Source organism: Lolium rigidum, chromosome 7 (assembly GCF_022539505.1).
Source record: "Lolium rigidum isolate FL_2022 chromosome 7, APGP_CSIRO_Lrig_0.1, whole genome shotgun sequence".
In the NCBI taxonomy this organism is placed as follows: Eukaryota; Viridiplantae; Streptophyta; class Magnoliopsida; order Poales; family Poaceae; genus Lolium; species Lolium rigidum.
The window spans coordinates 87,469,739-87,482,413 of NC_061514.1; the positions used below are offsets into that span (position 1 = coordinate 87,469,739).

The 12,675-nt window shown below is 41.8% G+C and overlaps 1 protein-coding gene across 1 annotated transcript; it reads left to right on the plus strand.

Annotated features, from left to right (window-relative positions):
• Positions 1 to 1,766: 1,766 nt before the first annotated feature.
• On the plus strand, positions 1,767 to 3,978 carry LOC124675476 (nudix hydrolase 8-like). The gene is made up of 9 exons (XM_047211553.1): positions 1,767 to 2,074; positions 2,169 to 2,461; positions 2,618 to 2,683; positions 2,770 to 2,907; positions 2,998 to 3,075; positions 3,164 to 3,214; positions 3,306 to 3,340; positions 3,440 to 3,548; positions 3,646 to 3,978. Exons 1-9 carry the CDS (start codon positions 1,948 to 1,950, stop codon positions 3,850 to 3,852), a joined length of 1,104 nt encoding a protein of 367 aa, XP_047067509.1. The 5' UTR covers positions 1,767 to 1,947; the 3' UTR covers positions 3,853 to 3,978.
• The last annotated feature ends 8,697 nt before the right edge of the window (positions 3,979 to 12,675 follow it).

A 12,675-nucleotide genomic window follows, 5' to 3' on the forward strand; every position in this document is an offset into this window, starting at 1 on the left:
CACCAACCACCACATCACAGACAGCATTTTTAGTAGCCACATGGGCAACAAGACATGCGTCCGGATATGCGGATGGCGTTTAGGATAAGTGCGCTCCTCGTTGCTAGTACTAGCTAGGCTACTAGCGAGTACAATACACTCCTGAGCGCCATCAGGTTGGTAACTTGGCGCTAGTTTACTAATCTAACTTAGAAGGTGGTGTCTTGGATCTAGGTGTATACAAATCTATTATAAAAATGCCTGCAAAATTCCGGGAAAAAAGGTGTATATGAATTCGCATATATTATGTTCACGGACAAAAGTTTCGGGACGAACGAACAATTTTTGTGGCATGTACAAAAATGACAAGGAAAATATCATGTGAATACTCATATTGGAGCATCAAGAATCATCTCTTTATACGACCTGCAAAAATATTCTTTCTTTCGGAAACTTTGTGTACAAACATACAATGACTAGGTGTACACACCATTTTTGTTTTGCAATTTTTTATTTACATTTTAAAATATGTTTTTCAGGCAATGAGTTCATATACACCTAGGAGCGAAAGTGAATTTCCGCCTTATTCCTCCCTTTCTGAACTGAAATATGTTAGTGTACAATTTAATAGTTAAAATCAAACTTCATAAAGTCTGAGGAACTGGGAGTGGGCAAATGAAGGCCGAGCTATATATATCACTTTGTTTTTATAAAATTTGAGAATCATATTTTGAAATATTAAAATAAAAATCATTTTTTTTGTAGCCACTGATCTATCCTATAAGACTAGAAAATACTGATGCGACATTTTTTATACTCTAGCTATAGAAAAATGGCAAAATCTAACAAGATTCATATGACCTTTCCATATATTTATAAATATACACATTTGTTATTTTTGTGTAGCATAGAATATATTGAATTTCACATTGACTTTTGGCACGTCTGCTCCATACATCTGTAGCTACATCTAGGATATATTTTCATATTATTTTTGAACTTTAAACGAAGATTTTTGTTTTTTAAAGTGGAGAGCTACGTGTTGCTCGACCTTCATTTGTAGTTTCTGCTAGCAACCTTTAATTTAAGAATTATCAACTACAATATTAAATGTATATAGTATGAAAATACATTTATCATCAGTCTACTAGTATTTATTTGATATTATGTAAGTTTACATTTTTTGCTATATACTTAGGGAATCGTTAATTTTCAGTTAACTTAGTGCTATGTCAATAGCGCGATTCGTGCATCCTATAAACTGAAAATAGAGTTGCAACTAAGATTTTTCGATTGCAAATCATGTTTCAACTGGAACTTTTAAATTGCAAGTTAAATTTAACTAAGATTTTTTTAATTACGAGTCGGGTTGCAATCAAGATTAAAAAATATACAATTTATATGGTATAAAATTGTAGGATTAGATCATATCCATGTGGATTCATACTATATAAAGTTTTACTATTTTAAGCTTAAGTTATATCTACTTCCTCCGGCTATTGAAAGCTAAAGCCAGAGTATGATATTTTGGGAGAGATAGAGTACATTGTATTGCATACTTTTGGAAATATCTTACATAGCATTGGTACGCAACCAAGAACAGTCATCCGATCAGTTCTTCCCTTGTCGTATCCACGGCGGTATTTCACGAGGCGGTGGCCGGGATCTTCGTGCACTCCGGCGCGCGAATATCCCCATGCAATCGGCGTGGACCCTTATCCCGGTGAGCGGTGACACTGACGTGGCCTCCTCCCGGGCGATATTTTTATAAGCTCCGCCACCGCCGTGTGGAGCTCAGCCATTCGCTCCCCGGACATCGCAAGGCACTCCACTTCCCACTTCCTGTGCATACCTCGTGCTGCACTGCTGTTTTCTTGTTCCTGGCACACGCCGCATCTTGGATTCTTGGTTGGACAGCACTTCGCTTGATCTCGGTTCAGTTGGATTGGTTTGGTTGCTTTCTCGGCGATGGAGAGCTGCAGCCTGGTCGACTCGGCCGCCGCCACTCTGTGCTCGTCGACGGCGCGCGGGCGCCGCCGTGGCAGCGCCGGAAGCTGCGCCACCAGGTTCTTGAACAGCTCCAGCTCATCCAAAGGTTCGCACTCCTATCAATCACTCCGTCGGTCATCACCTATGTGCGCCATTTCAGTCTGATTCGCGTGGGCTCACTGTGTTTTCTTGCTCTTCAGAGCATGGGGTGAGCGCGTCCTACTCCATCGGCAAGATGCTGAGCGGGGTGAGGTCGGCGGCGCGGAGGAAGCTGTTCAGGAGCGAGCACGAGTGGCTGGGCGGGAGCTGGTCCGAGTTCACCAGCGGCGACGCCGGCAGCAGCCACTGGTGGACCACGCTGGAGAACAACTTCGTGCTGGAGGCCTCGGAGGACCAGTACGGCGGGGTCCTCGTCGACGCCGACCGGCTGCCGTCCGACCAGGCCGCCTTCGCCCGGTCACTCGCAGCGTCCCTCTCCTACTGGAAGTCCGTGGTACGTATACATCCATGGATCGAGAAATGGGGGTCCGAGATCGCGTAGCTAGGAGATATTTCAGCTCAGTAATTTACAGCGTGTTCACTGCAGTACCGGATGAATAACAAGGTCAGTAGTTTAAGTTATTTACATGTGGGTTGATTTTTGATGCAGGGAAAGAAAGGGGTGTGGCTCAAGTTGCCAGTGGATCGGTCTGAATTTGTTCCGATTGCAGTGAAGGTACGAATCGTCGGCTGTGCTCTCCTGAAACCGGCATGAAATTCAGTACTTCACTTACTGATGGCATTTTCTAAATCTGTCTGCAGGAAGGATTCAAGTACCACCACGCAGAGGAGGCGTACCTGATGCTGACATACTGGATCCCTGAGGAGCCATCTCTGCTTCCGGCGAACGCTTCTCATCAGGTTGGCGTTGGGGGCTTCGTGATCAACGACCAAATGGAGGTACGTCTCGCGCGCACCCTGCTAACTGTTCTGACGGAAACATATTACTGTTCATGTGCCTGATTGCGTTTCCCCTACAATTGGATATAGGTCCTAGTGGTGCAAGAGAAGTATCACAGCCTAGGTCTGGATGGTGTGTGGAAAATCCCCACGGGGTTCATTCAGGCGGTAAGATGATCCTGAAGATCGATGATGAATATAATCGATGTGATGCGTGCTGTGTGCTGGTACTGAAGCAATTGTTTTTGTCTTGCAGTCTGAAGAGATTTATACGGGAGCTATCAGGGAGGTCAAGGAGGAAACTGGGGTAAGAAATCGTGCGCTTGGGTGCCCATTCTCTGCAACTTTTTCGTCAGGACTAATTGTAAATGTATTCTTCTTGTGATGCTATTGTGCAGGTTGACACTGAATTTGTGGACGTAGTTGCTTTCAGGTAACTAATTACTCAATTTAGATCGGTTGTCCTGAAACTATGTTGCATCTTAATCTGAACTTTGTCTCACCACTCCAACCGTTCACAAAAATATGACAGGCACGCACACAACGTGGCGTTTCAGAAGTCCGACCTGTTCTTCATGTGCATGCTTCGACCCCTATCCAACGCGATCAAGATCGACGAGACAGAGATTCAGGCAGCAAAGGTAACATCACCTGAAAAACAATTCCATGGTACAAGTTCCAGACTTTCAAATATGTTGCTTACTGAAATATCTATTCTGCGTTTCGTCTTCGTTGCAGTGGATGCCGCTGGAGGAGCTGGTGAAGCAGCCGTTCATCCAGGAGGACCACATGTTCCAGAAGATCATGGACATCTGCATCCAGCGGCTCAGGAAGTGCTACTGCGGACTGACGGCGCACAACCTCGTCTCCAAGTTCGACGGCAGGGCGTCTACCCTGTACTACAACGTCGACGAACCCGAGGATGTTAACTGTGATGCCGCTTGACGGGTCGCCTAATTTTTGTGCTCTGCGACCTCTAGCTTTATTGGCAATGGCAGGTGCAAAGTTGCGTCAAAGCAGCTTGATTGGCCTCTGTATATATCTGTAGGAAGTGATATTAATTAGGTAAAGGATGGCAAATCCCCTTCTTGGCAACCGATCGCTCGAGCGAGCGGATTTTGTCGGCGCGGAGCGCTCGCGCGGACGCGCGAAGGCAATTCCCTTTTCGCCGCGTCACGCGTGTCACGCTCGTTTCTATTTTTGGTAACCGATCGACTTTCCCTTTTCGGCCCGTCGTTTTCGAATTATTTCGAATCGATTTGGGGTTCGCCTCCTTCCGCCCGTTATCCTCTCTCCCCTGTTCTCGTCTCATTCAGCCCTGACGGAGAGGGCGACGGCGACGGCGGCCGGCGGAGTCGACGCTCCGGTTCCTCGTGGCTAGTGCGCGACCTAGATTTCTCCTGCCGTCGCTTCACTAGCAAGCTCCGGTCGAGTTCGGCGGCTGTAAGGTTAGTATTCCAAGCTGGATCTAGTGGGGAGATCTAGGTCTCGCCGGCCGGTTTGTTTGTCCGGCGAGGGATTGTTTTCCACCGTGGATTTATTTTCTGATGGGTTTTTTGTTTGTCTGGCGATGGATTGTTCCGGCGAGGGTTTGTCTTTTTGGGTGGATTTTGTTCTCCGCCTAGGTTCTCGATTCGTTCCTCGGTTCACAAACCTGCGTTATACGGGTCTCGTCGGCCGGTATTGTTTTGTGCGGCGAGGGATTGTTCCACCTTGGATTTTTTTTCTGATGGGATTTTTGGTTTTGTCCGGCGAGGGATTGTTCCGGCGAGGGTTTTTTTTTGGGTGTGTTTTGTTCTTCGCCTAGGTTCCTGCTTCGTACCTCGTTTTTCTCAAATCTCTGTTATGGGATCGGCTGTAAATTGCGTTTTCACTTATTTCAATGTTCATTGTAGTCCGATTTTTGGCCTGTTGCACTGCTTTTTGTCCACAATTTCTATGGTAATTGTAGCAGGAGAAAGCGAGAGATCATGCGACTTGTTTTTCTAGGTGTTCACAAATCCCTGTTATGGGGTTTGTTTTACCAACCCACTTACTCACTCTTCATCAACTAGTATCTCAACGTTTAACCAATATATACATTACTGAAGTTACCAACCTCTTTTTTCCCTGTTATGGTAATTGATTTTACTAAGAGTTTCTCATTATCATGGCATCTTGTTTTTGTATTGCAGCGTTGTTGTTTCAATGGCGGGCAGCAAGAAACAAGGTGGTGATCATCTAGGTGTTCGCAAAATGCCCAATGCTAGTGAGCGCGCTAGGAATCGGGCGTCTCCTCTTCCTGTTGTCAGGTTATATGAACATCTAAGTTCTGATCAGAAGAACTCGATTGGGGATATGGATCTTGGTTCAATGCTTGACATCAAGTGCCATGTTCTTCACAATCCATTGATAAGCTGGCTCGCTCCTTTGTATGATAGTCATTCCCGAGAGTTTGTCATTCAAGGGCGTGGTAGAATACCTCTCAATGCTGATTCCATTTACCGTACACTCGGTCTTCCGCGGGGGATATTCCTGTTGTGTATGCAATGGATTACTGTCATAGAGGCTCGTCTAGGTCCTTTGTTATTTCCTGGCCATAGCAGCACGCCGAAGATTACTGGTGTGTTCACAATGCTGTCGAGAGATGACTCGGTATGATGACATTTTCAAGCAAGTTTGGATGATGTATCTTGTTTGTACTTTGCTTGCACCAACAACGTCTAACAAAGTCGGCAACGAGATGTTATCCTATCTTGGTATATGTGTTATCCTCTAGTTTTTTAAAAAATCATTCAATTTTTTTATCAATATATGTGAACAATCATTTTTTACGCGGTGTTTACATTATTTTTTGTAGGACAACATTAGCAATGTCGGGAACATGAACCTTTGTCGGTTTGTGTGCGACAGATTGCATGATGAGCTTTGTCTTGGGAAGCCTTCTGGAGGCTGCCTGTTCCATATTCGATTCTTGTATGTTGACTCTTTGGATATTAGCTCTCTTAACCTTGACCTTCCGGATGGTAGATTTGTTGCTAATATATGGTCAAAGAAAGATGTTGATACTTGTGCTTGATGCTGACTTGAAAAGGGATGGATCTGGTTATGGGAATCTCGAGGTTAGTTAATCTTTTTTGTGTTTCTCATGTTATGACATGAACCTTTGTGGTCGATTTTGTGCAAGCTGATGCATTTTTTGTTTTTGTCTTGTCACTAATATCAGTTGAAGCCACACCTTGCTATAAATTTCAACTTGTTTGGAGGTGCGGCTAGCTTTGAAAGATGGGTTGAAACCAATACTGCACCTAACTGCCTGAAAAATGTATGATACAGTGATAAGTTTTTAATTTTTAGTTTTTTGTTTTTCAATTTTGTATGGTACCATTACATTTTTTTAGTATATCTCTTTTTTTTAAATGAATTTTAACCTTTTTCATTTTTTGTGTGTTGTTTTTTGATGTAGCGTAAAGACAAGGTTTCTAGATTAATGGGTGAGTTTGCGTACTGGTCTCACTTGGTCTAATGAGTAAGCTTGTGCAAGGTTTGAGCTGAGGTTGATGATGACGAAGTTGTGTATACTTGCAAAATCTGATAAGACATTACGCTCTCAAATCGTTGCCTCTCGTTCATCGCATGATGGAGGTGCTGCAAACACAACCTCTCCTATTGCGCAATCAACTTATGATCGTCCTGATAAGATTGTAGGGAAATCACCAATACGCCGTCTCAAGAATGTGCCTTGCAACCAAAGTGCTGATGCTACAGATGTTGGGGGGATGTGCCTTGCAAGCAGATTGCTGATGTTACAGATGTCGGAGGGATGTCCTTTGCAACCGGAGTGCTGATGCTACGGATGTCGGAGGTGCTATTACTACTGATCCATTGAATGTTGTTGATTCCGTTTCATCACTGTCTACGAGCAAACTAATGTTCGGCCGAGGCCCGTGTTGTTGAGCAAACTCGTGTTACCGAGTCTGCTGCAAAAGCCGCTTGTGGTGCCAAAGCGCCATGTCAAAGCGATAAGGTACACTGTTGTCAACTTCGGTGACAATATGTACGACGGCGAGAGTTATCATTCGACAATGACGGTGATTATGTTGATGAAGCCGTTGCTTGATCGCTTTGTTATTCAAAGCGGACGTCATGTGGATGTAGGTGAGCATGGTGATACCGTGTTGTCGGAATATGCGGGAGTGCCAAGCCGGACAACTCTTTACGGTGTTGCGACAGTTGTTCCGGTGTTTCTCCTGAGCTGGTTTCCACCGGTGTACCCATGGATATTGATTGTCTTGTTGCGGAACCATCGATCGCTGATGCTCTAGTACGTTTTATGGAAGCTGATATCAGCATGTTGCATCGGCGAGATAATAGGATTGTGTTTCGGGGTCTTGAAAATCTTGCGGTTACTTGCTGCTATGCATATTGATGGTGTTGTTGATGAGCGAGATTTAGATATTGGGAAGCAAGTTTTATACTGAAACAAATGAAGCTGATCTTCTTCGTGCCAAAGATGCCGAGTGCTTGATGGTGCTTGTCATTTACGTCGGTACGAAGTCGGGCGAAGTTCGAGTTCTAGCCTTGAGGTTGTTGTAATGAATGAAGGCAATGTGAAAGGATTATCGATGGTTATGATGTTGTCGGTGAGACAATCAACGAAGTCGTGAATGATTTGAAAAGGAGTAGGTGTGCTCTCGATGCCTACGAAGCGAAACGTACTTGTGTTGTACGCGAGGATAGTTACGTTAATCACGTGCGAGAATGAACCGTCATCTGCTCCTAAGAAGAAGCCCAATGTGAGAGGCAGAAGGTATTTTTGATCGACCCCGTTTGAAGTTACTTACCAATGTATTTCATGTGTAGCTATCAACATTTACGTCGTTGCATTTTCTTACATTTTTATCTGTAAATGTATTCATGTCTTTTTCTTTTTTGCTCTTTTTTTGTATTTCGTGTAATTTTACCAAATACCATCTCATGAACTTACCAATGCCTTTTTACGGTAGTTATCAAAACGCTGGTTGTATTGCATGACATAGTATGTTTTTATACTTCATTGTTTTTGTAGTTTTTTCTAATAATTTTAAGTTTTTTTGCTTTTTCACGGGCAAAGTCTGTTTATAAAAGTCGAGGTTGCTACAAGATCTTCACCACGACGAGCTCCTAGAGGTACTTCTTCGGGTGTTGCTTGATAACGTTGCGGTTAAATCAAAAGTGTATACTTTGAAAGACCGTCTTGAAGGCTCAACAAAAATTCAAGCTGTCTGGAACATCTACTGTAGTTGAAGCTGGTAGTCGATTTTATCGAGAGGTTGTTTCGATGGGGTTGTTTTTAAGGATGCTTGTTTTCTCTTCCAAGTCTACAAGTGAAAGCTGTTCCAACGGGAAAAGAATATGCACATGAGGATCCGAGTTCAAGTTAGCTTTGCAGCTGGTAGCCAGATTTCAGCGAGTTGGTGGTTACGATGTGGTTGTCCCTTCTAAGTCTACAAGTGAAATTGTTCAAACGAGAAAAAGAATCTCCACACGAGGAACCACTTGAAGTTAGCTTTGCAAGCTGGTACCCGGGTTTCAGCGAGAGGTTGGTTACGATGTGGTTGTTCCTTTTAAGTCTTCAATTGAAATCGTCCCAACGGGACAAGAATCTGCACATGAGGAACCGGTTGAAGTTAGCTTTGCACCTCAAGATTCGGTACCGGTGTTACAAATCGGATGGCTGATCCTGTTGGCGATGTTGACCATCATGCATCTGCTTCTCTTTGGAACAAGCTGTTGTTGTTGCTCGTGATGCTTGAACAAAATGCAACGAGCTTCTCCACAAGGTATTTGCTCTCTCGTTTTTTCGTTGTATCGGTTTATGTTTTTTGTATTCATTGTTTTTTCATTCTTTCATTGTTTGTTTGACTTAGTATGAAACATTTTTTTAATCGAGATCAAGCTATTCGTGTTGTTAAGAGAGCTAAATTTGTTGCTGCTGATGGCAAGGTGAGTCTCACTCCTGGCATCCCTATAGATACATGTCGCTTATCATGTGTACTGTTGTAAATACATCTGCGTACGATAAAAGCGCTTCTCCATCCGGTAATATGATTTTTTGTTTTGTGCTCTTTTTTGATTGCTTTTTTTTGTCACGCTTCTGCTCACAATATCATTGTTTTTGCGCGAGAGGCATTAGGAAATGCTGATGGTCATGATTCTACCATTTACGCGATGTTGTTAAAGAATCGAAGCTGCAAATGTGTCATCTATCCCTCCTCTCTGGTTAGATCACTTTTTCTATCTTTTTGTGTTTTATTTTTACGGTTTTTACTTTCTTTTTATTTTCATGTTCTTTGTGTTTTTCACTCAACCTTTTTTTACTTATTACATGTTTTACGTGCATGTCTTGTTCCATCAATTCATCTACGCCCGTTCCGCGTATTATCTCCCACTTGTAATCTATATATGCGAGAATGCGTACCATCGGGGCAAGTAAATGCAAGTATCACGTAATACGTTTTCAAGGAACAAGAGAGGGAGGAAGAAGAAGAATTAATTGCTATTTTACAAAACCTGCCTTTTTTATGTATCATTGGGGTGTGGCGAAGTGATGGTCTTGTTGAGTTGGTCGATGTATTAACTTTTTATTTTATTTTATATGGGTGAACAATATCCTGTATGAACGCTATGTAATTTTATCCCTGTTTATATGTAATGGATGATTTTACCTTTTTTGTTATGAATAATATCGATCTGTGTGAGTGAGTGCTTGTTTGTTTTTTCTTCCCTATCTCTTTTGTTTTTTTGGACCTTTTTCTTTTTTCTTTTTATACCTTCATTTTTGTTTTTTATTTGTGGCTACATGTGCGGTGATGTTTATTTTTGTCAATGAAGACGGAGGTGCAAGCGACTTTCAAGAACATTGTTTTGATGACTCTGTAGACGGATTGCATCCTGTAATTGCCACCGAAATCGGTAACAATGAAGGCTGGTATGTCCTACTCTATCTTAGTAGTTAAGTTTTTCATATAGAATATCATGTCCTTGTTTTTTTACATTTTGTTCACTTTCTAATTATCCTTTTTTTGATTTTCTCGGATGATTTGGAGGTCCTTTATATTACTCCGAGCTTTGCCGGTTACTGTTCATAATTTACATGTTGCCGGTAGAACTCCAAGGACCGGAGCTACGCATGGAAAGGGTCGTTCTTCCTTCGAAGTTCATGCTACCTCCATACAATCGAGTAACTTGCACCGATGAGCAAGAATTATTGTACCAGCAAGTTATAAAGCACAACGGCGACTCTCAACACTCTAAAATAAAACGGTATGTCGGGTTTCTCATGTATACGCAATGGTGTTCTTTTTAGATAATTCATTACTTTTTAGCAACTTAGTTTGATCATGTATTCCTTTTACGGCAGATCAAGGTTTTTGATGATTGACCCTATGTGGGTTTCCACTTGGTGACTTAGCTAGTAGCGTTATGCCTTACGGAGAAGCTGTCAACAACGGTTGCCGAAATTGGAATTGCTTGTTCTTCGGGTTGGTTGTCCAGAAGAAGAAGATAATTTTCCCATGGATAGTAAGCTTGTTTATTTGCTTGAAAGAAGATTTAATTCAAGAATACTGCAGAAACATTTCAGGATGGATGATAAGTATAAACTTAGTCACCAAAATCCGGTAAACTTTTTTACTGTGTTTTTATGTTTTTTCGATTTGTGTTACTTGTGAACATTTTATTTTTTAATGTTTCTCGACCCTTTGTTTTTATCTTTTCTTTTTTTTGTTTTGTTTCGAGTTGTGTTTTGGTGTCCTTGAGAATCTTGGAACGAGAAAAGAAGCCATGTGGTCATTGGTATTCACTTGTTCTTGAATTTTGAGAAAAAAAGGTTTGAAGTTCTTGATTACGCGCGTGGTCACGATGATGAATCGCTCATTAATCATTCTAGTGATCTAGTCGATGCTATCAAGTGCATGTATCGTATAAATTACTCCAGTTCATCAAAACAGATTGATGACTATGAGTTGGTTTTCATTGAAGCTCCTAAGCAAAATAACAAGTATGTTCTCTTCTTTTCTATCTAACTTATGCTTTGTTCATTGTTGGACATTTCTTTGTATTTGATAGCTCACATATCTTTTTTCTGTATCTTCTTTTTTTGAAGCATTGATTGTGGTTATTTTATGCTCAAGTTCCTTGAACTTTGGAATGGCCGTGTTGTACCTGCTATCACTTATGATCGAGATACCGGCACTTAGGAAGGTCCTAACATGGAATTGGTTAAACCACCCTCCGAACAAGTTGCGGAATTGGAGGTACTGTTGGAAAGCAACGCTCCGTGAGGTATGAACTACCGAGATGCAACTCAAATAAACTACCACTTACGACATAAATAATCTACTTTCTCTTTTTACTTGTAGTCTGATTTAATTAGCATTTTTTCTTATTCTTTTTTGGCTTGGTAATTTGTAACACTAACTAGTTGGTAAATATATGTTTTAGCGGTTGGTAAGGGGGGGGTTGGGGGGTGGGGGCAGGTTGGTAGTTTGTTACGAGCTAAAATGTCATTTTGTCTTTTTTTGTTTTGTTTGTAACTTAATTTATTTTCTTGTTCGTGGAATTATCAAAAGGTCTGGTAAACAATATGCTAAGAAGTTGATAAACACGAGGGAAGAGCGGTTGATAACTTTCTATAATTCGACCTCGTCGGGGGTGTTTTTGGGGGGATGGTGTTGATAAGTTCATGTTCTTTTTTTCGCAGTTGTTTTGATGGGCGGTCGGGTTGATATTTTTTCATGTTTTTACATTTGATAAACAAGCTGCTTCGAGGGTTGATACATAGCTGGTCGGGCGTTGATAAGTTCATTTTTCTTTTTGATAGACAGTTGGGTTGATAATCATCAAGGATAGTTTTCATAATTTATGGAACGGAAAAATAATTATCCAAATTGTAGTATTACAAGTTCGAACGACAAACACAGCATGACCATTACACAAATGATTGTACTCCTTCTTTCATTGCATACTTCCATCATTCTTTTCGCTCATCCTTCTTGCTTTGTTATGGGTTCCCTTCTTCTTTTTGGGAATCCATTCCTGGTATGCTCCTGCCAACCTGTGTATTTTTTTACATGGGATAAATTTAGTAAATGGTAATAACTTTTTTAATAGTTTCTTTTTGTACTTACGTGTATATTTTACGTAAGTCGATACGGTACCTTGTCTCTGTCCGGGCACATTGGTCTTTTGTGTCCGAGCAACCTGCAAAGTCCACACAATCTTGGTGCGACCTTTTTCTTTAGTTTTGCGGCAGATTTCTCATGGAAATTCATAGGTCTTTCACCTAGGTTGAACCACTGGATTTCCCGACTGTGGTGGATCCTTATAAGGGCGATGCTCATCTTCATTTTTTTCTTGGTCACTTGAATTTTTCTCCTCAGGGTGTATCTGTTCATTGTTCTGTCCATGATTGTTGTCTTCTCTATCTTCATGACGCATATTGTCAGTATCTTGTTGAGCTGGGTCATCAACCTTTTTCTCTTACGTGTGACTTTTTCTTTCGTGCGGAGGCGTTCAATTGCATCTTTGCATATAGCTTTCTTCAGCTCAGCAACTCCTTCGACAAACAAGTCGTATGACCTATCATCCGTGCGAGACGGTAGATAGTATGTGTGATATTTTGCTCATTTCAATTGCGTGTCTAACGGCCAAGTGTGTGTTACTGTGATCTTTGTGTTGCTTCTTCTCTCCGTCAATCGCGCTACCTCTATTCCAGCTGCGGTAGTCCATCTAGGGTTGATGAAGCGG